The sequence below is a fragment of the Pimephales promelas genome, chromosome 15 (assembly GCF_988280905.1).
Source record: "Pimephales promelas chromosome 15, fPimPro1.hap1.1, whole genome shotgun sequence".
Classification (NCBI taxonomy): Eukaryota; Metazoa; Chordata; class Actinopteri; order Cypriniformes; family Leuciscidae; genus Pimephales; species Pimephales promelas.
Window position 1 is genome coordinate 10,273,715 of NC_142783.1, and position 23,949 is coordinate 10,297,663.

At 37.3% G+C, this 23,949-nt stretch overlaps 1 protein-coding gene and 1 long non-coding RNA gene across 2 annotated transcripts; one reads left to right on the forward strand and one right to left on the reverse strand.

Moving 5' to 3' along the window:
* Positions 1 to 511: 511 nt before the first annotated feature.
* LOC120471087 (uncharacterized) lies at positions 512 to 22,030 on the forward strand. The gene is made up of 3 exons (XR_005620759.2): positions 512 to 561; positions 2,725 to 2,847; positions 21,704 to 22,030. It is a non-coding gene; the product is annotated as an uncharacterized LOC120471087 (long non-coding RNA).
* On the reverse strand, positions 5,693 to 22,151 carry clic5a (CLIC family member 5a). Its single transcript, XM_039660942.2, has 6 exons — positions 22,019 to 22,151; positions 16,627 to 16,736; positions 10,535 to 10,660; positions 10,342 to 10,448; positions 9,938 to 10,116; positions 5,693 to 6,895 (listed from the first exon to the last, which is right to left on the reverse strand). Exons 1-6 carry the CDS (start codon positions 22,067 to 22,069, stop codon positions 6,731 to 6,733), a joined length of 738 nt encoding a protein of 245 aa, XP_039516876.1. The 5' UTR covers positions 22,070 to 22,151; the 3' UTR covers positions 5,693 to 6,730.
* Positions 22,152 to 23,949: the final 1,798 nt, after the last annotated feature.

The following is a 23,949-nucleotide window of genomic DNA, read 5'->3' on the forward strand; positions in this document are numbered from 1 at the left end:
GATACTATGCAAACAATGCTGATTTGTGTTTTATTTTGGGTTCTGTTGCTTTCACTTTTTTCTTGTAAACTCGTTTGGGCTCAAGGTTCATTTGTTGTAGTTTTGAGCGACAGTAGCCTACCACAACACCTTCGACAGAATATAGTATTACCTGCTGATCTTCATTCCTTTATTTATGAGAATGACACAAACACCCACAACATTCAACCGTATTTTCCCTGGAAAAAATCATCCAAAATTATAAATCATAATATCATAGTAATATAGGGTAAGGCAAAACCACTGTTTGGTAGATTGATTTATGATAAACTCACTTTATTTTTTTTAAAGGGGTCTTAAACTACATATTTTTATAATGCTTTGTGATGGACATTTATTTTCTTTTTTTTCCTTTTTTTTTCTGTGATGGACATTTATAATGTTATCAAGATTTTTATATAAATTATATTATTTAGAAGTAATAGACTATTTTCTATCCTGTTTTTGACCCTCCCTTTCAAACACTCTGTTTTGATAGACTGCATTCAAGACTTGGATGTAAACGCCATATTCGATGATTGGGTAAGTTGCTTTTAAAAATAATTTTCATCTTCCCCGCCATTACACATGTAGAATTGTTTTGAACATTTATAATGTTGAGAAATATTTTGTTACACACATATTCTTTACGAGTAGTACTTGGAATTACCACAGTTAGCCTATAGTCTGTTTGTCGCACTCACTGTCATTCTTATAGGCTATTCATTGTTCATCCTTTTCGCTAATGAGAAAAAAGTAGGCTATACATTATCATTTGCACTGCAGTGTTAAATAAAATTAAACATGTTGTCTTACTCATGAAAAAAAAAACAGAAGATGTTGCTCACTGAAGCTTTTATTCAGGATCACAGAGAAAGGCTTAGATGGAAACAATAACAAAAGCAGCATTCTCTATGTGCTTTCATCCTTATCTGATGAATCACAACTAGGATATTCACAGTTTGACTGAGCAACAGTATACTCAATACATATCAAATGATCTGTAACAAACAAAGCAATAGTGACACATGGTAAAAACAGTGTTACTCACACTTGTGTTGAAACATAACTGTATCCAATATAGTCAGCTTTGCATCATCTTTTATTTTCACTCTCTCTAAGGGTGTGATCATACACTTCTAGTTCGGTTCACTTGGTCAGGACCTTAGCGCATTTTAACACCAAACCTAATGGCATAAGGATATGTTCACAACCCGATTGGTTGGCTTTTATTACGTATATTTTGTGGCGGAAATTACCGAACATCCAAAACAATGCTGTGTGCCGTTGCACTCGTTGTATGTGCGTAGCCTACATACTGTATGATGAGCTTATAAAATGCGTAAATGAGTCAAAATAGTGGCATGAATCCCTTCATCATACACACAAAAGGAAGATCTGCTGTGAGGAGATGCGATTCTGATGCCTTTACCGAACTGTGACATCGCGACTATGACCAAAAAAAATAGGTATGCTTGAGCATTATGTCCTACATATCATTGGTCCGTGTTGCGTTCATATTTCATTCTTCAAACCACACCAGAATTCGTTGGGAAGTGGAGCGAGACCCACCTTTTCAGCGGTCTCGGCCCGCTTATTTGGTGGCTTATATCAAGGTGGCAGGGTTCACACTTATTCAAATGAGCCACACTAATAGAGCAATCGCCCCACAGTACGTTTTAATCAAACCAAACATGCCAAGTGTGAACACACCCTAAAAAGCCTAAAAAAGTTTAAAAATGAATCCGCAGTCAAATGAAGCGAACAAACGAACAGTGTCTAACTGACGTAATCTGGAACTGCATTAAAAAATAAAGTTAATCCGAGCTTATGTCGCACTATTACATCATAATGTTACACAATCCAAAACGAAATATTTGGGCAGATTGGTTTCAATAATAGGTGTTTTTGGACTAACAAGGAATTCTTGAGTTCTGAAACTTACAGGATATTTTTAGAGTACAATGACGTGTTATGTCAAAAGACCAATGGAAGATTTGATTTCTCATTACCCCTTTAAATTTTGTCCATTTCAAAAAATAATAAAAATAGGGTCGCTTTAACATGCAGAAGTTTGGAAACCTCAATCTACCCAGACAGCAAACTGACATTGAATCAACGTGGAAACGACGTCTCTCATGACATCGAAACAACGATGATCTGGCATTGTTTTGCTCATCAAATTAACGTTGAACCAACGTCAGACGCGGCATTCTTCAAAGCTAAATGAAAATCGAAAATTGGTTTGCTTTCATAACGTTGATTTCAAGTTGATTTTCCGTTAGTTTTGAAAGAATGACGCGTCTGACGTTGGTTCAACGTTAATTCGATGAGGAAAACAATGTCAGATCAACGTTGTTTCGATGTCATGTTTCCACGTTGATTCAATGTCAGTTTGCTATCTGGGTACACATGAAAAGGCAATCATGAATGAGATATATGGAAGGAGAAACTGCAAAACTCCAACATTAATTGTAATTTGGAGTGGCATGAGCATCATCATGGTAAAGTAACATTTTCTGGCTATATACAGATGTTCTGTAGCCATGAGTACATGGAACAAGGATACCCAATTGAATGCAATCTCATCAATCAAGTTGAACGAAGTGACTACTTAAAAAATAAGCCAATGGAAACGGCAAGTCAGAAAAATTAAAAATAAATTTGCAAAAACAGATTTTGACACATATGTTGTTTTCTTCACAGATAATACTGTTTTTAGGGTTTATAAAAGGATTTCCTTCTGATTGGATGTTTGGTGCGTTGATGCTTGGGATGTGAGCGAGTCGACCCGACCTTCATGACTGCAGGACATTTCATCCAGATACAGTAGGTGCACAATTTAATGAAGCAATCAAGGAAGGTGCAAAGCGCATGTTTGACCGGCCCTTTGCCCCACTGCCCAAACAAAGTCTGCAGACATAAAGATACAGATGGTTTAAATTTGCAGTGAAAGAAATGTGTTGGACGACTCGAAGATGGTGAAAGGGCTTTCTTAACAGGACGTAGGGTAATTAAAACCCATGAGGCCGATCGGCCCGGAGCTACTAGAGGAAAACCTCTCCTGTTTCGGCATGTGTTCCAATCTGATCTCCATGCTTGTTTAATACTGAAGCAATATTATACTGCTGCCAGCTAAACCTGACAGGCAGACATCGCATGTGCTGGAAATCAGATGGAATGACAGCTTTTTTCACACGTATTTGACAGTTTGATAGAGGGTGACCATTTGGTTTCCATGAAATATTATCTTAAGCGTCTCATATTGTATCCAGTTGTTGGAACTCAGCAGATGTTCGGTTGTAACCACGCCAAGTCACCAACTGCAGCGTTTTTCAAAGTAAGTTGTGTAAATGAATATGAATTAATATGAATATTTATCCTGCTGGGGAAAAAACCCAACAGCAACAACATTAACCTTAAATCAACTCAGGCTGGTGTTCGACTGGTTTAGCTAGTTATATGATCGCCCAGCCTGACCAGTGGCCAAAACACCTCTAAAACAACCCGATCAAGATAGAACAACAGCTGGTTCAATACAAAATCAACTCTACAGAACATGTAACATATCCATGCCACTGAAAAACTCAGATAAAACAAAAATCACATTTTCTTACATTGAAAGTCTATGGGACAATACACAAAGCACAAAAATGGTTTTCAACGTAGAGCTGCACAACAATTAAAAATGCACACGTAATGTGATTTGCTAACCTGTATTTCCTGTCATGACTCATGACCACGCCTCCGATAAACCTGGTAACTGTATTACAAAAGGAGGATACAAAGACAGGAGCTTCATTAAACGTGAATATCCGACTAGAAAAGCAGTTCCACGGCGGGACGAGTTCGGTTAACTTTACAGATCACATGATACGCATTTTTGTATTGAAAATAGAAGCTATTTTCTTATTTGAATTCCATAGTAGCTGAAGGAGAACACGAATGTGGAAATCGACGACATGTTTTGAGTTTTTTTCACCTTGAAATATTCATCTTGCCCTATAACACGTCTGTGACCTAACAAAAGAGGCATCACAAGCTTGATAAAAAAATATATATTTCTTATAAGAGAGCATGAGTTCAAATAGGCTTTATGAAAATTCCAGGCAGGGCTAGAGATACCTCAGACCTAAACAAGTGACTATTTTGTGTGATGGCTTTAATTTGATAATAGAAACAGTTTAATCTTAAATATTATGCCATTTTGTGTCTGTGTCTGTACACTGCCTGGCCAAAAAAAAGGCAAATGCTTAAGAGTCTATGACTGGATCATTATTGCAGTGATTTTTATGTTTCTATCATGTTATATACTGTATTTGGCAACAGTTCTTCTAACCCTAATTGATGGAGTTTGTAGCTTTTCATTTCTTAAACAACCATGTAGGAAAACACATCATGGCCATATTCCAGGATGACAATGTCAAGATTCATCAGACTCAAACTGTGAAATAATGTTTGGGAGGAGCATGGAGAATCATTTTCACACATGAATTGGTGGAAATAACGTTGACGGAATCTCTTGATGGACGTAAATGTTGTGATGTTTCCATCAAGAGGTGCATATCAATCTTTGGTCAAGATCTTGTATTGAGAATGCAAGAGTCCAGCACTCTGTAAAGTCTCCTCCAGCACATCCCAAAGACTTTCAATGATTTAAAGGTCTGGACTCAGAGGTGCCGATTCATGTGTGAAAATGATTCTTCAAGCTCCTCCCAACCATTCTTTCACAGTTTGAGTCTGATGAATCTTGACATTGTCATCCAGGAAAATGGTCATGGTGTGTCTTCCTACATGGTTGAAAACCATGAGAAATGAAAAGCTACAAACTCCATCAATTAGGGTTAGAAGAACTGCTGCCAAACATAAACATGCTAGAAACTACAATAATTAAAGGATAATTCCGCTATTTAACACCTTGAGTCAATTTTGTAGTTTGTTTTGAATGAAATAGAGTGGTGGACTTAGAAATTTTGACAATGGGAAATCTGACAATGAAATCCTTAACATTCATTTTCAAAACTGTGCAACTCACCGAGTGGTTGGTGGTGTTCCTTGATGTTCCGAAACAAGTAGCGTAGCGAAATACCGTTTCTGTCGTGTTTTATTTGTCATTTTTTAAAATCGCATTGATGTCTGCTGGAGGACGCAGTGCTCGTTGATATTTCTGCGCTAGCTACCGGAAAAGGAAAGTAGTCTGTTTACATTTGGTTGTAAGTCTTTTCGCTCGGTTCTCCGTCTTGCCCATAGGTCTTGCCATATTCGACTGTGTCTTGTGTTCTGTACAGCGTCCTGGTTGTCACCATCAAGTGGTCGGGAGTGTGCTAACGCTTCAGACTCAAATATCGAGCAGAAGTTTATACGCGGTTGTGAGGTATCTGAAAAAATAGTTCCACTATAGCAAAAAACATGGATTGAAAGCATACACTGCGCCGATATATTTGTTTTTAATCATCAACGAACACCACCAACCACTCGGTGAGTTGCACAGTTTTGAAAATGAACGTTAAGGGTTGTTTTAAGGACATGTTTGTGCATGCCCATAGACAGCCAGTCTAACGCTGTCATAGGCGTTTCTAAAATAATCAAAAAGTCGAGACAGGACCCATTGTCAAAATTTCTAAGTCCACCACTCAATTACATTCAAAACTAACTACAAAATGGACTCAAGGTGTTAAATACCGGAATTATCCTTTATTTGCCAATTTAAAACCAAACAGCAACTTTTCTTTGGCCGTGCAGTGTATAACATCTGCAGAATTATGGGCTTTATGCACAGCTGCACTACTTCCTGAACTTAAGCCAGCTCCTTTGTTTCCTGTCTGTCATTATTGGCCAAATTGATTAATTCAGGTGTGCTTGACCTCAGTAGTCACGGCAACAATAATCAGACACACCTGAATTAATCAATTTGGCCAATAATGGCAGACAGGAAACAAAGGAGCTGGCTTAAGTTCAGGAAGTAGTGAAGCTGTGCATAAAGCCCATTTAAATAGTTTTATTAATTTCCTCACTAGGTGGGGCTTTGTGCTTAAATAGAATTGTTTTCAAGCCAATTTTAAAGAAATGTAATTATTTCATGATCACGTTTTTTCTCCTTCAGAAATGTACAAACATTAGCCATAATATGCAGCTTTGAAAGCACTATATAAATAAAGGTGACTTGACTTGATAATAAATACTAAGGTTACATATAGTTCTCTGAGATAAAGCACACATTTATGTCAGGCTACTGTTTCAAAAGCTAGCAAAAATAATTTATGCAACACAAAAACGCAAAGGGCTTTACAGCAAGAATTTGCCTTTAACTGAAAAGAATCTCCATCCAACCCTGAAAAGTTGTAGAAACAGTGGCACAGTGTTTTTTTTTTCTAGACCGTCAGAGATAGCGACACTAATAGAGCAGTTTATGTCACTTACAGTCAGTAAACATAATGGCAATAGTAATGGAAGTACCAACCCGATCTCACAGCGATTTGTACATATTATTACGAGGTGGCTAATTCGTGCGAATGCATACGACCTCACTTGTACGAATTGGCCGTGAGATAGCATTGGAAGTACTCACAAGCATGACGAGGGCAAGTAACAGTTTAGAATATCACAGGACTGAGCCAATATGGCAAATTCTGCTCAAGAACTGCTGAAGGAAAATCCTTTTCTCTTTCACCAGTTTTGCATATGATTATACGAGTCACTGCTTGGTGCGTGTTCATTTGCCCGGCCGCTTGGCCACGTCCTCATAGGCCAGTTCAATCTCTCTGTCTGCCGCACAGGTGTTGGTGAATTCATCACGTGCGTAGGCATTCTGCAGGTACCTCCAAACTCCAGTCAACTCTGATGGAATCTCAAAGTTACGGAATTTCTTAGAAACCACCTGCATGAATGTGGGAAGAAAAATAATGAAGAAACCAAACAACTGACACTGCTAGTTTACATTCCAAACAAATCATCGGGTCGAAGTATTTTAATCAATGTCAGGTTTGGGCAAGTTGTCACATGTGTTTAAGTTATATGTCGTAATTTTATGGAAATCATCAATTGCTGTATATCTTAGCATGATTTGCTTCATGAATTGTTTTAATTTATCCATTAAATAGAATTTTATGTATAGATATGATGTGCACTGCAAAAATATATATTAAAAATAATTTTCTACTCAGTACTTTTGACTTGTTTTCCAATACAAACATCTTAAATCAAGATACATTTACTTGTGGTCTTGTTTTCTGAGAAAGTATGAAAATTAAGCGAGTTCATGCTTTAAATAAGAAAACAATGTCTGCCAATGGGGTCAGAAAAATAAAATAGTTTTCCCTTTAACCCTTATGCTGCATTAGGGACATTTTTGGTCTTTTGCAGTTTAATTTCTTTGACCATTTTGGCTGTTTTAATGCAAATGGTATGAAATTTGGCAAAATTGTGACTTTTTGGATACATGTAAAAAATGTGATCCCATTTTGCAAAATATGTATAACACACACTGTGTAGATCAAATAGTAACACTCACCACCATAAAGACCAAAAATGGCCCATTGAAACCCATTAAAACGTTGTTGTTTAAATCTGAGGCTGTCAGTAATGCATGAAACATGATTTTTGCACAAACATCCTTTCATTTTGAAGCAAAAGCATTATATTTGCATTATATAGTGTATTCCACCAGATGACGTCACTACATATTTATTCCCTATGGGTGGAAATGCACCTTATTTTAGGCAATAGGCAATGTTTAATAGGTGGCCATTTTTGGTCTCTAACGCACTAAGTGGGATTTTTTGCAAAGTGGGACTGTGATAATCCAAATCTAAAATTTTCTCTTTGCATTTAGTTTATTGAAAATAATTGAATTTTTGTGTTTTTTCCTCTTATACAAATCGATGGTTTCGCAAACAAAACTGGTAATTAAAGGGTTAAACTCCTGAAATTGAATACATTTTTGGTAGTTATGATGAGGACTGATGCTGGTTAAAAGATTTAACTTGGTAAAAGTGGAAAATTATAATAATATATAATATTTTAGGCAATGTTTAATATGTGACCATTTTTGGTCCTTAATGCACTCTAATGCAGCACAAGGGTTAAATTAAAGCTGCAATACATAAGATTTAGATGCCGCTAGAGGGCGCTACATTCAAAACAACAACAACGGCTTTGCTTGATGACGACGTGGAGGAACGCCGAATGATGGGAACTGTTGTTTTCAACTCCACCGTGGATAAATCAGTCAGACGGGAATCGAAAATTAGTTGTCATGGATGAGGTAAAGTTCGATTTCTATAAACGTTGCGTTTAATGACATGCTTGTTTTTCATTAAACTGAAATAACCGCAAGAAAAGTCAGGTTTAAAAGTAAATTAGTTACTGTACGAGTCACTGGACGAAGCTATGGTGGAGAGGGTTTGAAGGGGCAGGTCTCTTGCAAGGAGTTGACGTGGCTGGTCCTCCTTGGTAACTTTATAAAAATAAAAAATCAATTTAATGTACATTTCACACATCTTTTCATGTCGTGTAAGTATTCAACCACAGCTACAGTTTCACAAAATTAACGTTAAGGGGGTCGCACACCGGACTAGAAGCTGCAGCGCCGCGTCGCGCCACATCTTTAAAATTCGAAAACATTATTATCTATAAGTGTAACGTTACACATACCGGCAGCGCCATTCGGCGTCTGTCCGCGGCGCCCAGCAACAATGCCTCAGGACCGTGTTCAAAATCCTGCTGCGCCACAGAGCGCCATTTACATAGTTTTATATAAAATTTTAAATATTTTTGTCTCAAATCGTTGCTAATGGTTCCTGACTTCGCGCTATGCTGCAATATGCATTTAGTTTTGCAGTGATTTACAGAAATCAGCTGCTTGAATGACAATTGCTGATGTTATTATTAGATTTTTCAGGTGAGATTCTCAATTCATTCAGTGAACGGATGATCTGAGGTAAAGTTTTCAGAATGCAAACTCAGCAACGATTGTATTTAATTGTACAGTACAATCATAACATAGAACAGACATTATCTTCATTTCATGTCATTAAACATAACAATATTGCTGGCCATACACAGATGAGAAAGTGCGCGTCCGGTGTTCGATAACGTTACTGTGGAGTTGTCCTAAACGTGGCGCGGCGCTTCTCATCCGGGTTGCGACCCCCTTTACAGTTCACATTCCGAGAATAAATGAAAAGAATAATTGTGCTCCATTCCATAACAAATGGGCAAAACAAGCTGACGTTTGTTGCTTGATAGACGCTAACGCACAACTACAACTACCGCATTTGTTCAGGACTACACGTAGTACGAGCGGAAACCGAGGTAAGCGGATATGACGCGATTGACTGGCGACTCCCAGCTCACCCCTGCTCGTTTCCTTGGTTAAAATCTCAATTTTCTCGCGATTTAAACATTGTTTGAAACATTTGAAATATTGTGAGTTATCATCATAACTAAATATACACTAGCCTTGTGATTTTGGGATATTTGAATGCAAAAATCTTAGGTATTCCACCTTTAAGTTCATTTTCTTACTTCATTGGCAGATAGAAAACACAACTTTATTTTGCTTCTAAATTGATTTAAGAATCTTTAGCTATTTTATTGAAAAACAAGTCAAAAATACAGTGTGGAAGATTACTGCTTTTAATCGAGACAGTATTTCATATTTCAGAAAAGGTATTCTTCTCAAATCACTGTTAATAAATTAATAGGATCCCATTGTGACAACTTACCCCACACAGTATACGAAGTGTGACAACTTGCCCCACTGTATCTTATTTTCCTGGCCATAATGCTGGGAATGTTCAAAAGACTTTCAAAAAGATTCAGTTCAATAAAAAGTAACTCCTAGAACGTTTCAGGAATCACCAGTATTTTATCGTGCACTAAGTGATCAATTACACCAGATGTCCCAGAGGTACGTCACCTTCACTACGTGCAGTTTAGGGAGGAGGTTGCAGTCTGAGAGCGTTAATTCATTGCCGTCCAAGTACTTTCGGTTGGAGAACTTCTCCCCCGTACCATCGGCATCAATCTCATCCGGGAGAGGGGAGTTAAGGAAGTTGTCCAGTTTCTTCAGAGCTTTCAGTAGCACCTTCTCCAGACCTACACAGCCAAAAGTTTGATATGTGATTGAGCTGAATGTTTTTATCTGAAGAAATATAGTGACTTTAAGTCAAGACAATCCCTGTAAAGGCCTAGCGGAATGTGAATGAGCTTTGGATAACATGTGGCTCCATATTTTTTCCGTTGACAGCAGAGCTTGCATAAAGAGCTGTGGATATTCCTTCCACCTGTCTAATAAGTTACAGAAGCAGACGTTAAACTCACTTGCATTAGCTTCTGGCTTTGTGTTCTTGATGTAGGCTGAGAACTTTGCAAAGATGTCATTTCCCGCTGTATTTGACTCTTTGTTCTTTGCAACCAGTTTTGGATACCTTTGGAAGAGAAAGAAAAAAAAAATAGCAACGCTGTTCACATTACATAAACAATCAATCCATCTATCAGCATCCTGTCAACCTACTTGGGAGGTGCTAGCATCTCTTCCAAGTATTCCTCGATTTTGTTGACGTCTGTTCGCACCTCTCCATTGAAGGTAAGGAATGGCGGGGGAGTTCCAGGAGCGAGATTATGAAGATCAGCTGGTTTCCTTGAAGAATAATTTAAAAACTTTAGATTTTTCTGATTTTGATCATTACACAATGTAGAAGAGAATGTCATTTCTGATCAATTAAAAAAAGCAGTTTTCTTCACAATGTTAATGCATTTCCCAGTAAAACAGGGTAGGCCTATTTTGGTGGGACAAACATGTAAAGCAAATACAACCTGAACAAAATAAGTACATTGTACTTATTTTTCGATGTACAGGGGTTGGACAAAAAAACTGAAACACCTGGTTTTACTACACAATAATTTGTTAGAATGGTGAGGGCCTCATTTTGCATCCAAATACAGCACCAATTGACAGACAGAAGTCCTTCACAGTGACCAGAGGGATTATGAGCTGTTCCTCTTCCAGAACAGTGTCCAGGTCACTATATGATGCTGGTGGACTCGCTCCTCCAAAACACCTCAATAATATTCAGATCTGGTGACTGTGAGACCATGGGAGATGTTCAACGTCACTTTCATCTTCATCAAACCCTTCTGTCACAAGTCTTGCTGTGTGTGTTGGTGCATGATCATGCTGATACACGGTTTGAGCATCAGGTGCTCATGATCCTCCAGAAGGGTTTGGTAGTCCTCGGCAGTGTCGTGTCCATCAAATACAATCAGGATTGTCATGATATTGGTATGAGGTGCCCCTAGGGACATTATTCAGAAATGCCATGCATATACATGTACTTTTCCTCTCACATACACATATGAAACCAAATTCATTCACATACTATAATGAAATGCTCACACACATACAAGTGAAATGCTTTTACACACACAACTGAAACGCTCTCATACATACAAGTAAAAAATATACGCTCACACACACAACTGAAATGCTCACACACACACAACTGAAAAGCTCTCTCACACACAAGTGAAACCCTCACACACACACAACTGAAAATATTACGCTCACACACACACAACTGAAACGCACACACACACACACAACTGAAAAGCTCTCACACACACAACTGAAACGCTCACACACACACAACTGAAATCCTCTCACACGCACAACTGAAACGCTCACACACACACACAACTGAAATCCTCTCTCACACACAACTGAAACGCTCTCACACATACAAGTGAAATGCTTTTACAAACACAACTGAAACGCTCTCGCTCACACAACTGAAAAGCATTTCGGTTGTGTGTGTGTGAGAGCATTTCAGTATGTTGTATGCAAGCATTTCAGTAGTGTGTGTGAGAGCATTTCCGGTATGTTGTATGCAAGCATTTCAGTAGTGTGTGTGAGAGAGAATTTCAGTTGAAACGGAAGCACATTTCAGTTGAAACGGAAGGTGGTTGAAGTCCCCAGTCCAGTTGGTGGCAGTAGTGCACCTCAAGACGAAGAACTAGAAGCTGTAGAAAGCATAAAAACGCGCGCAGCCGCGCACCTTTCACAAAGCACCGTTCGTCACAAATACTGTAGGCCTATTAATAATAAAGTGAAAGAAGTTTCATTTAAAATTTTGCCTCAAATTTATCCTGTTAAAGATACTTTAAGAAGATTTAAAATAAACATAGAAGAGTCTTGTGTTTTTTGCCAATCTAATAAGGAGACAATTGTTCATTTATTTTATCACTGTATGTACACAAAACAATTTTGGTCTGATTTGGAAGAATATATAATTACAAAATTGAATGTAAACATCAGAATCAATATTTTTGATGTCATTGCTATACTTTGACTTTTGTGGTTTGTCCAAAAAAAATGATTTTTGTCATTCAGTTGTTTATTATCCTTGGAAAATACCATATTCACAAATGTAAATGGTCTAATTCACAACCTTGTTTTAAGGCATTTAATTTGGACTTTAAATTATATTATAAAACAATAGAAAACATGGAAAACATGAAAGCTACAAGAACATTTCATCTCCTGAAGGAACTGCATATTTTTTAATTTTTTCCCCTTCTATAATTATATTAATTTATTTGTTATTATCCTCTTGTCTATACACTATTGATTTAATTTTGTTGAACAGGTTACATTATCTGTAGTGTTCTCTGTACCTATTGTCCTGTGTATTGTTCAGAATAAAGAAAAAAAAATAAAAAAAAATAAATAAATAAAAAGCACCGTCCGTTCGCTCGCAATCGCGCAACGTAACAGCAATGTCTGCTCAACAGCAAAGAACATTAACCGAGGCAGCGGGCTTGCTGAGCACCATATTAGCCTCAGCGGAGTCCATACGAACCCTGTCAAATGCCACACCTAGCCTCGCTCTTCCCTACCCGCCAGCGTAGCGGCGTGCCAATGCCAACTGCAGGTCACTTATTGCCAACTGGGTTCGTATGGACTCCGCTGAGGCTAATATGGTGCTCAGCAAGCCCGCTGCCTCGGTTAATGTTCTTTGCTGTTGAGCAGACATTGCTGTTACGTAGCGCGATTGCGAGCGAACGGACGTGCTTTGTGAAAGGTGCGCGGCTGCGCGCGTTTTTACTATGCTTTCTACAGCTTCTAGTTCTTCGTCTTGAGGTGCACTACTGCCACCAACTGGACTGGGGACTTCAACCACCTTCCGTTTCAACTGAAATGTGCTTCCGTTTCAACTGAAATTCTCTCTCACACACACTACTGAAATGCTTGCATACAACATACCGGAAATGCTCTCACACACACTACTGAAATGCTTGCATACAACATACTGAAATGCTCTCACACACACACAACCGAAATGCTTTTCAGTTGTGTGAGCGAGAGCGTTTCAGTTGTGTTTGTAAAAGCATTTCACTTGTATGTGTGAGAGCGTTTCAGTTGTGTGTGAGAGAGCATTTCAGCTGTGTGTGAGAGAGGATTTCAGTTGTGTGTGTGTGAGAGCGTTTCAGTTGTGCGTGTGAGAGGATTTCAGTTGTGTGTGTGTGTGAGCGTTTCAGTTGTGTGTGTGTGAGCGTAATATTTTCAGTTGTGTGTGTGTGAGGGTTTCACTTGTGTGTGAGAGAGCTTTTCAGTTGTGTGTGTGTGAGCGTTTCAGTTGTGTGTGTGAGCGTATATTTTTTACTTGTATGTATGAGAGCGTTTCAGTTGTGTGTGTAAAAGCATTTCACTTGTATGTGTGTGAGCATTTCATTATAGTATGTGAATGAATTTGGTTTCATATGTGTATGTGAGAGGAAAAGTACATGTATATGCATGGCATTTCTGAATAATGTCCCTGCTTCACTCTGAAGATTGGCCGCCAGGCATATAGATGTGAAACCTCCAACATTGGCCAGTGTTTCAGTTTCATTGTCCAACCCCTGTAAGTACATAATGCCACTTAATATAAAGTGGGACCGTGCTGCACATTCAGCATGGGGATTTATTAAAAAAATAATAATAAAAAAATGTAGGCCTAAATCTAACTTTACACATTTACCCAAAATTTTCAGGCTAATTGTAGTAATGATGGATCAGACCTGTTTGCCCAATAGTGGCAAGACCTTTTATACACACATGTATAAAAGGACATCTGACAAATTAGTTTGTCCATCAAGAACCAGAAAAAAAAAAAAAACTCCCATCCCCATTCAATGTCACTTCTCTGTCTTTCACTGCCCTGACAAGAACGTCGGTCTCCTCAGCTGTGAACCGCTCCTGGCGAGCGCCTGGTAAATTCGCCCAAAATAATTAACAATCATGTTATTATTACAACCATGTAACATGCGCACCTGCTCTTAAAGTCCCCGTGAAATCAAAATTGAACCTATTTACTTTGTTAGCGCATATTAGTCTTGTGGTGAACAATTAATCCGTGCAAGTGAATATAGTTTTATGACTGTTGTATTGCTGTAATTTTTAACTCTTTTTTTTTTCTAGTTAAGAGCCTAATAACATCTGGCAAAGGGACTACCAATAAAAACTAGCCTTTGGGCTAATTTGGGTACATTTACATTTAAGAATGTTTATTAATATGTACACTGTCCCTTTTCTAAATAAATAAAATAAATAAATATATATTAAAAAAAAGTTTTACCTTAGTAATCTTTAATCAAAATCTGAAAAGTTACTTCCGGTCTGGAACGGTTTCTTTTTCTGATGACGTAGGTTTCACAGTTTGGGTGGGGAAACGCTTAACCACTCCCCTCAAACCGTTAGTTTGCTATGCGAGAGATGGAGAGGAGGAGCGCTAGAGTAAAACCCTGCCCTCTGTTCAATATTCCGTTTCACTTGGAAATACGTCACAGCACTGGAGAAAAATCGTTTGCAACTTCCGGTTCACGGGGACTTTAAAGGGTATGCATGTTGGATGATGCTCAGATTGGTTTATTTCACGTTACGCCCAAACCACACCTATGAATAATGAAGCTATTTCAGACCAACCCCCTTTAAACTTGCGTCGGGCGCAAGAGGCATTTATCCCGCCGGTAAAATAGCAACAGTGCCCAAGGCCCGCCCATAAAGTTACTTGCGCTTCGAGCTTGTGATACTTGCGTTTCAGATCGTTAAAATAGGGCCCGAAGTTTATTTCTGTAATATATATACAGAAACTCTACGGCTGGGTATTGATACAGATGTCCAGATTTGGGTAGAATCCAATTTGCAAGATCTCAATTCTATTCTCAATTCAGTTCAATTAATAATTTTTTCTAATACAAAAAAGTAGAATAGTTTCTACATTTGTGCTTTTTAAAACAAAGTTACACCATTGTATTTAACTGATATAATTTTGAAATATTATTAAAGACAAGTAACCCGTCATTATTAAAATAAGAACCAACAATCAAATTGCAAGCAAAAGCACCAAAAAAATAAATAAAATAGAACAAAGATATAAATTAAATAGATAAAGCTTTTCAGGTTTTACTATAGATCTAATAGTTTTCAAGTAGGTCTACAGAAATTTTATAAAGTAGCCTAATCAAACGGAAGATAACGCTACATATTCTGTATAAATTAAATATAGATGAATCCTTTTTAAAGTTATAGAAAAGTCATTCAGTCAAGAGCAGTGAGTGATTTTCTCTTTGTCTTTTGTCAAACACAGATGGCCGCATGAATATTTGGTTATTGTCACTTGAAGACGAGTGCACGTTTCCAGTACACTGATACTGTCCACATGTCTTTCTCAAATGTTAACATTACTTAAGACATAAGAGACTATGTTTACAAGATAAGCAATTTGATATAATTTTGCCTGAATTTGTCCTTTCAAGTGCAAGAAGACGACAAAGATAACTCAGTAGGTATTCGCACGCTATCTGAGAACGAAGCTGCTTTCTGGGCACATTGTTCAGATCGGTGAGGCTTAAAACATGGTGCAAATGATAATCTTTCATGACCGTTCCATCTGTCCGGAACGTCTGTCACGCTGAAAGGCGCTCCTGCATCTGTCATGCTAAGCACTGAATGAAAGGCCCCCCATTGTAACATCACACAAGGTAAATAAGAGGATGGTATCTTGTGGAGAAGATGTCACAAGGTCTGGTTTGTGTTTCCCTGGATAACCACCAGAGGTCCTCTTCAACCAACCTCTTCATTCACTCATACTACATTTCCCACCATCATCATTGATCATTGCACACAGCTGTTTCCATTCACTTTGTTAGTATCTATGTGTTTATATACCCTGTTTGTTCAGTGTTTGTCACAGAGTTACATGTCATGTCTGAAGTGCTGGTTTATGTTTGGAATGACTATTTGGAGTTTGACCCTTGCCTGGACTGGTTTTGTGAGTACGGATTACCCTAATAAAACACTGCAATTGGATCTTACAATTGCCTGTGTGTGTATCATGACAGAAGACTAGTAATAAAATCCACATTAATCGGATATATTATGTTCAGTGTTTAGTGCAAATAAATACCAAAAAAAAAAAAAAATTATTCGAGGCTTTTAAGGATAGATATCGAATCGATTGCATTTAAAAAAATTAAAAAAAAACATAAAATTGAAAAATCTTTTTTTTTTTTTTTTCCGCCCAGCACTAGTAAAACTATTTAAAAAAACTATTGATATTTCATTACCTTTTCAGATCGACAGTGGTCACGTTAAACACGACTCCCTTTAGCCACAGGATCATAAAAAGCCTTTGAGAGAAAGGACAGTTTCCGATGCTTTCACCATCACTTCCAGCCTGAGGAACACAAACCAGACTCAATACATTCACATCATGTACAGATATGAATATAATAATCATGGCACATAACAAAGTAAAATAATACTGTACCAGAATTTTTGCAGGCGGGATACATTAATAAAGTTTTTTTTGCAAATCAGCAATACAAAAATTCTTGCAATCATTTATGTATTTAAAAATGTGTAATTTTTTTTTAGATGTATATATTAGGGTTATAAGTTTTTTTTTAATATTTAAAAAAAATATATATTTCCTGTATCATAAATCTATGAACTTTTGCTTAAAAACATAACACTATCTCACGACCAATTCGTACGAATTCGACGCATGATTAAAAAGTGTCTAATTCGTACGACCTCACTCGTACTAATTCGTACGATTTGTCTAAACCCACGTGATGGTTAGGTTTAGGGGCGGGGTCAGGGGTAGGTCATTCGTACGAATTCATACGAATTGGCCAATTCGTAAAATATGTACGATTTAGCAAAATCGTATTAATTCGTACGAGTGAGGTCGTATGAATTGTAACGAAAAGGCCCAATTCCTCTAAGTTAAAAAAAGGTGTCCATGGATAAAAAATTGGAACAACTAAAGGTTACACTTTATTTCGATAGTCACTTGAGACATTCTACTAACTATAAGTAACTTTTCAACTACATGTCAACTAAGTGTCATTAGAGTATTAGTAGACTGTCAGTAGACTGTTAGGTTAGGGTTAGGTGTTAGGGTTCAGGTTAGGAAAACAGGTTGACTTGTAGTTTTTTTAAGTTACTTACAGTCAGTTGAATGTCTGTTGGCGGACCAACAAAATAAAGTGTTAGCAGATATTAAGCTGACAGTCTACTAATACTATAATGATAGTTAGTTGACATGTAGCGGCAAAGTTACTTATAGTTAGTTGAATGTCTAAAGTGGACTATCAAAATAAAGTGTTACCCAACTAAATAACAAATGTTACTGCTTATAAGTAGAACTTTCTGGAACTTTCTAGAACTTTCTGGAACTGTTTTTCAATCTAAATCTTGGTATACAAATGAGGGCCAGGGAGAGGGGTAAGCTGTTTGAGCAAACAACTCAACTTGATACTTTTTTATACTTGTTTCAGCAATTTATAATGTTGCACAAGATAAGTGATACTTTACAGAAGAACAAGGCTGTCCGGACCAATAACCTAGTGATATTTCAGCAATCACATACAAGGAGAGGAAGTGTGCCTTTAGCCCGGAAAGTACTTGAGTAATTAAGATTAATTTACAGCGTAACTTTCAGAAATTATAGTGTACCTACTATAAGTACTTGCATAAGTATAAGGGAACAATATATAAAGTTTTGGGAATAAAGGGATAACAACCAGGATAATAATATATTAGAACTAAGGGGTGCTTAGTATTCTATTATGATACAATACATTTGGGAGCAATTTAGGTATCTTTTGAAATAATGGTGCATACCAATTCATACTGTATAGGATTTTTGAAAATTACAGGGCACATATCTATGCATTTATACGGTTTTTGTCGAAAATGTGCAGATGTTTAAGTTTTTAAGTTTAAGATATTTTTGATTAAATTTGAGAGGTGGATCACTGCTGGGATCGAAACTTGACGGCCCAGAAAGTCAATGAAGAATAATGTTTAAATATTCCATGTGGCTCAAGTTTATCAACATTTTCTTCATTGACTTTCTGGGCTGTCAAGTTTCGATCCCTTAGGCGGCCTATGTAGTAGTGATCCAGCTCGGAAATTTAATCAAAAATATCTTCATTTGTGTTCTGAAGATGAACGAAGATGAACCCTCTTACGGGGTTGGTACAATTAATGTGACTTAATTTTCATTTTTGGGTGAACTAACCGTTCTTGTTATCCTTGTGTTCCATGTATTTAAGTACAATAAAAAGTATAATCTAATATCAATGACTCGGAAACCTTTATTTGAAAAACAACTTATTACAGTTGGTTTGAAGCAATAGACTACAGTAAAATGTTTTACTGCATTTTCTTTTAATACATAATACAGAATAGCGAGACACATGATTTATTCCTACGATTCATCAGTTGAAAGAAATAAAAAGAAGAGGAACAAAAGGACAAAGCCAAGCAAGAGAAAAAAAGGGGGACAAAACGTGCTAATTTCTGTCAAGACTTACTGTAAGCATTTGAAAATATTGTTTTATTAAAAAAAAACAATTTTAAATGAAAAATACTTGTAAATCTGTTTTGAATTAAGTTGTTTTTCAAATAAAGGTTTTCGAATCAGTGATATACGATTGTGTGTATGAAGAGTTCAGATGCAAAAACCTCTAAGTGCCATTTGAAATTTTCTTCTAAAATGATCATTTTTATCAAGCTTGTAGGCTATATGTAAGCTCAGTAATTTCACTTAAATGACAATGAAGATTACCTATTAATTGTCATTTAAGTGAAATTACTGAACTTAAATATACAAGCTTGATAAAAATGATCATTCTAGAAGAAAATTTCAAATGGCACTTAGAGGCTTTTGCATCTGAACTCTTCGTATTTTATTGTACTTACCCTACATGGAATAAGAGGGTAACAAAACACAAGAGTAGCTATCTTTCCCCAATTTTTAAGCAAAAGGTGCAATAATTTTAGTTTACAGTGCACTTTTGTTAAAAATATTAAATGCATAGATATGAACCCTGTAATTTTTACCCTGTAAAGCCTATATTTTAGGCTTTGTATTGGTACACCATTTGTATTGGTACACCACAGTTTGTATTGGTACACCATTATTTCAAAAAGGTACGCAGTGTGTGCTTGTTAAATTGCTCCCAAATGTAGATTCACGAGTTCACACTTACATATAATTTGAGTGAGTAAGATTCAATGCGTATTTGGCGTGCTGTCCGGAGGGAGGGCTCCGAGCTCGGAATTCAGCCCGAACCCAGAGTAATCCCCCCGTATGTAAGTGATTTTTTAGAAAGAGGAGTGTGGAGAACTAGGAGTGTGGAGAAGGGGTGGAGGAGGGATGCTGCAAACTGTTAATGGATTGAGGTAAGACTGCTGAGTCTATTTGTACCCTCTTATCATTGATTGCTGATTGCTGTCCACTCGTGTCAATTATCTGAACGTGCTCCTCCCGAACTTAGTTAATAAAACTTCATTTGTTGTATCATAATAAGAGAATAAGTACCCCTATAGTTCTATAATACTTATAAATCATTTTTTTTTATTTCTCCTGGTTGTTACCCCTTTATTCTCCAAACTATTTCATATTGTTCCCTTATACTTACATGCAATTACTTAATAGGTACACTATAATTAATGAAAGATACCTCTTTAATTAAGCAGTACTTTCCAGGCTGAAATCTAAAGCATTACTGAATCTTCAATAAGAAAAGTGCTGAATGCCCCTCCAAATGCACATTTTTTTGGAAATCAAAGTGAAGAAAGGAGTGGATATTTTTTTATATATAGTGGATATACACGAATAGTGGATATTCAAAAACATTGGAGGAATGTATTGAACTGGAAAATTCAATGTATCCTTAAATAATCAGGGCAAATGTGAGATTATTAAACCCCTGAAAGTCATTCACCATTCAGTACATGATTTGTAATCTTCAAAACAATAGTACACTACAAAGCACCAATGGGATTCGGTGCCAATTTTCCATATCTGAAATTAGAAGATCAAGCTATCCAATAGCGTCCTTAAACTGGGCCAGTAACTTGAGCCGGACATCAGATCGGTGCTCGAGCTGAATTATACATGGAAATTCCATTACCTGCCCCATTAGCCCACAGCAAAGGGGTTTTGGGTCATACTGTACCTGTCAACAGAACCAGCGTCCTAGCCACCTAAATTAATGTGTTTATCAGCTTGCTAGGATAAAATGCAAAGAGGTTGGTTTCAAACACGTGTCTGAGTTAAACGCTCAACGCTCGATTGGCTCAGATCGTATGTCCAACTTATTGCTTATGCTCACATGGAGACATTTACTGTACACTCTAAAAAATGCTGGGTTGTTTCAACCCAATTTTGGGTAAAATATGGACAAACCCAAACGTTGGGTTAAAAATGTAATTAAAAAAATTAACCCAAAGACTGGGTATGTCCATATTTTACCCAAAATTGGGTTGAAACAACCCAGCATTTTTTATGTGACTGCAAAGTTTTTTTTTAATCTGACATTACTCAATCCACCCAACTTTTTACCTTCATGGGATAAAAGATCTTCAGAGCAAGGACTAAATATAATATTAATATTAAAAAAGCTATTTTTTATATGGATTTCTAAGTGGCCCTTGTCTTAAAAATTAAGATTCTGTATTGGCATTTTAGTGACATCCATTGAACATTTCCAGGTTATTTATAGTGAAATAGCCTACAGGTTCTATTAAAATGTTCTCTACACTTAAAAAGGGGTTCTTTTAAGAACTTTTCACTAAAAGTTCTTTGAATGACCCAAAACGGCTTTGTGTTTCAAAGTGTCAGTAGTTAAAGCTGGTTACCAGGGCATGTCTATGCTGTTGCTATGGTGTTTAGAGTGCTTTTTTGCATGTTGCTATATGTGGTAAAAAGAATGTTCTAGACCGTCTGGCTCAGTTTAAAAGAGCACTTCTAAATCTCTGTGATCAGTAACGTTTTGTGCTTGATTTATAGTCTAGATCACATAGTAAAGTAACAGGACACATCTCTACAAGAAGACACATGATTTAAGGAATCATTAATGTCTGTAACACAGTAAGTTTAGTCAATCCACTAAGCAAATAACCAACTTGGCAAACACTACAAATAAGGACAATATTCAGCAACTCAATCAAGCAGTAAACACATACTGTACCAGTCAAAGTTTTTCTGTCACCTTTAGCTCTATTTATAACTTTGACTCATGCAAGAAGACGCCACATGGAATAAATACAGTATCTGACCTTATGTGATTATGATGGTTCTTTGATTAATAAATGCTTTTAATAATGTCTTTTGTATTCTTTCAGCAATTTCATCCAAAACAAACCACAGTAAGCAGCAGAAGTTCCCTTCAGCTCTACAGAGGAATTAGAGCATGCAGAGGTGTTGATAGCAAGAAAGAAATAATTCAAGAAGAGCCCAGAGTTTCTGCTTTGAAATGTTACCTGCCCCCTTTTGAGTCCTATCCTGGGCCAAACGCCCATCTTAACCTCAACCGTTGCCAAGAAACTTGTCAGATTGCTTTTCAAAGGTAATGCCGCCATTGATTCCTGACATCTGACTATTGATTAAGTGCACAAAACACAGTAAAAGAGCTCTTTAAATGTGACCTTCATGCTTACCTTCACAAAAAGCTCAATATCAGGATCTTTGTCCTCCTCATTTGAGGTCATATCGCTTAAGCTCACTCAGATTCAGAGGCTGACAGAGAATTGTGAATATGAAACCTCCTTTTCCTTGGATGCGAGTCGTGTGTGTGTCCAGCAGGGTGTTGTGATGGTCTCGGAGCTGTAACAGGTTGGTGGCTGTGCTGTAGTTGTTTTGATTTGGCCCCCGTGGTCAGCTGTCAGTGAGAGACGCTCCAACGGTCACAGGAGGGACCAAAATAGCCTCCACGCAGCAAATGGGCAAAAGGGAGGAGTTCGGTGTCACTGTCACCTACACCATCATCTGGTCTCCAACTCTCTGCAGCTCGGGTCCTTTATAGAATATGATGAATCATATGTCACACCTTCCTTTCTAAACCTGAGTCACGAAATACTGACCTCTCGCAGCGCTGGTGTGAAAATCCAAACGGCTTAGGAATGACTCAAGGGTCATTCTGTCAAATCAACCACATTTCAGAAACTTTGAAATGTTTGAAACAATGTTTGATTTTGTAGTGGGTTTTTTTCTGATGAATGACAAATATAAATAGCGATGACAGACAATATATTAGAATATTTACTTGGTAATAAACTATTGTGTAGAGGGGTCAAAATGATTAGGCCTGTTTTCATATGTGATTTGGAACCAAATTAAAGGTGGAAGAAAATGACTTTAGAAAGATGGCAGCATCACTACTTTATATTTACAAAGAGATTGGTAGGTCTGTTGGTAAAATCTGTTGACTTTAACAGTCCTTGTTGCATTGTATATGCATGGAGACAGTTAAAAAATGGGAAAAAACACTTTCCCCCCTACAGTTTGTATGCCTGTAACTCAAGAAGTACCTTTTTACATTTTTATGACCCTGTTCAATTCCAGAGAAATGGGGATCTCAATGTGGCTCCATGAAAATAATGTTCAATTCGAATGTTAATATTAGGGACCCCCAACACTATCTCACGACCAATTCGTACGAATTCGACGCATGATTAAAAAGTGGCTAATTCGTACTAATTCGTACGACCTCACTCGTACTAATTCGTACGATTTGTCTAAACCCACGTGATGGTTAGGTTTAGGGGCGGGGTAAGGGGTAGGTCATTCGTACGAATTCATACGAATTGGCCAATTCGAAAAATATGTACGATTTAGCAAAATCGTATTAATTCGTACGAGTGAGGTCGCATGAATTGTTACGAATTAGCCACTTTTTAATCATTCGTTGAATTCGTACGACTTGGTCGTGAGATCGGTTTGGGACGCCTGGTTAGGGTTGCCAGGTCTGTGTAACAAAACTAGCCCAAAAGTAGACTAATCTCCATATCGCAAATATCAAAACCACTCATCCGATAGTGACTGTTATGCACATTGAAAGCCACTAAATAGCCGAATAATGATCATAAACAGAGCGCCCTCCTTTAAAGGAGAACTCTGGCGAACAATGAACCTTTGGTCTAATAAAACATCGGTACCTAGTCAACCGTTCTCTGAGATTTGTTTTCATGATAATCGAATGTAAAGAGTTTTATCTCTAAAAACTGTTAAGCGTATAATGCCAGTAATGGGGGTATTGACTAAGTAAAAAGAAACCGCTAGTTTATACCACTAACAAGGCTCAAAATCGATAAGTCAAACCACGAACGCCGTGCTGAGTGATCTGAACTGTATGAAGTTCAACGAACTTCTGAACTGTATGAGCGGCGTTCGGGGATCGACTTATCGAGACTTTTTTTTAAGATGGCTCCTGTCTGTATACGCGAAGTGAACTGTCTTCATAAAGTATCTTCTTATTAAACGGTCTGTACACTTACAAACTTTTCAATGCTTCGTTTTGTATGTATGGAGCCTCATTATGTTACTGTGTTAGTGTGGGGCTATTTTGAGCCTTGTTAGTGGTATAAACTCT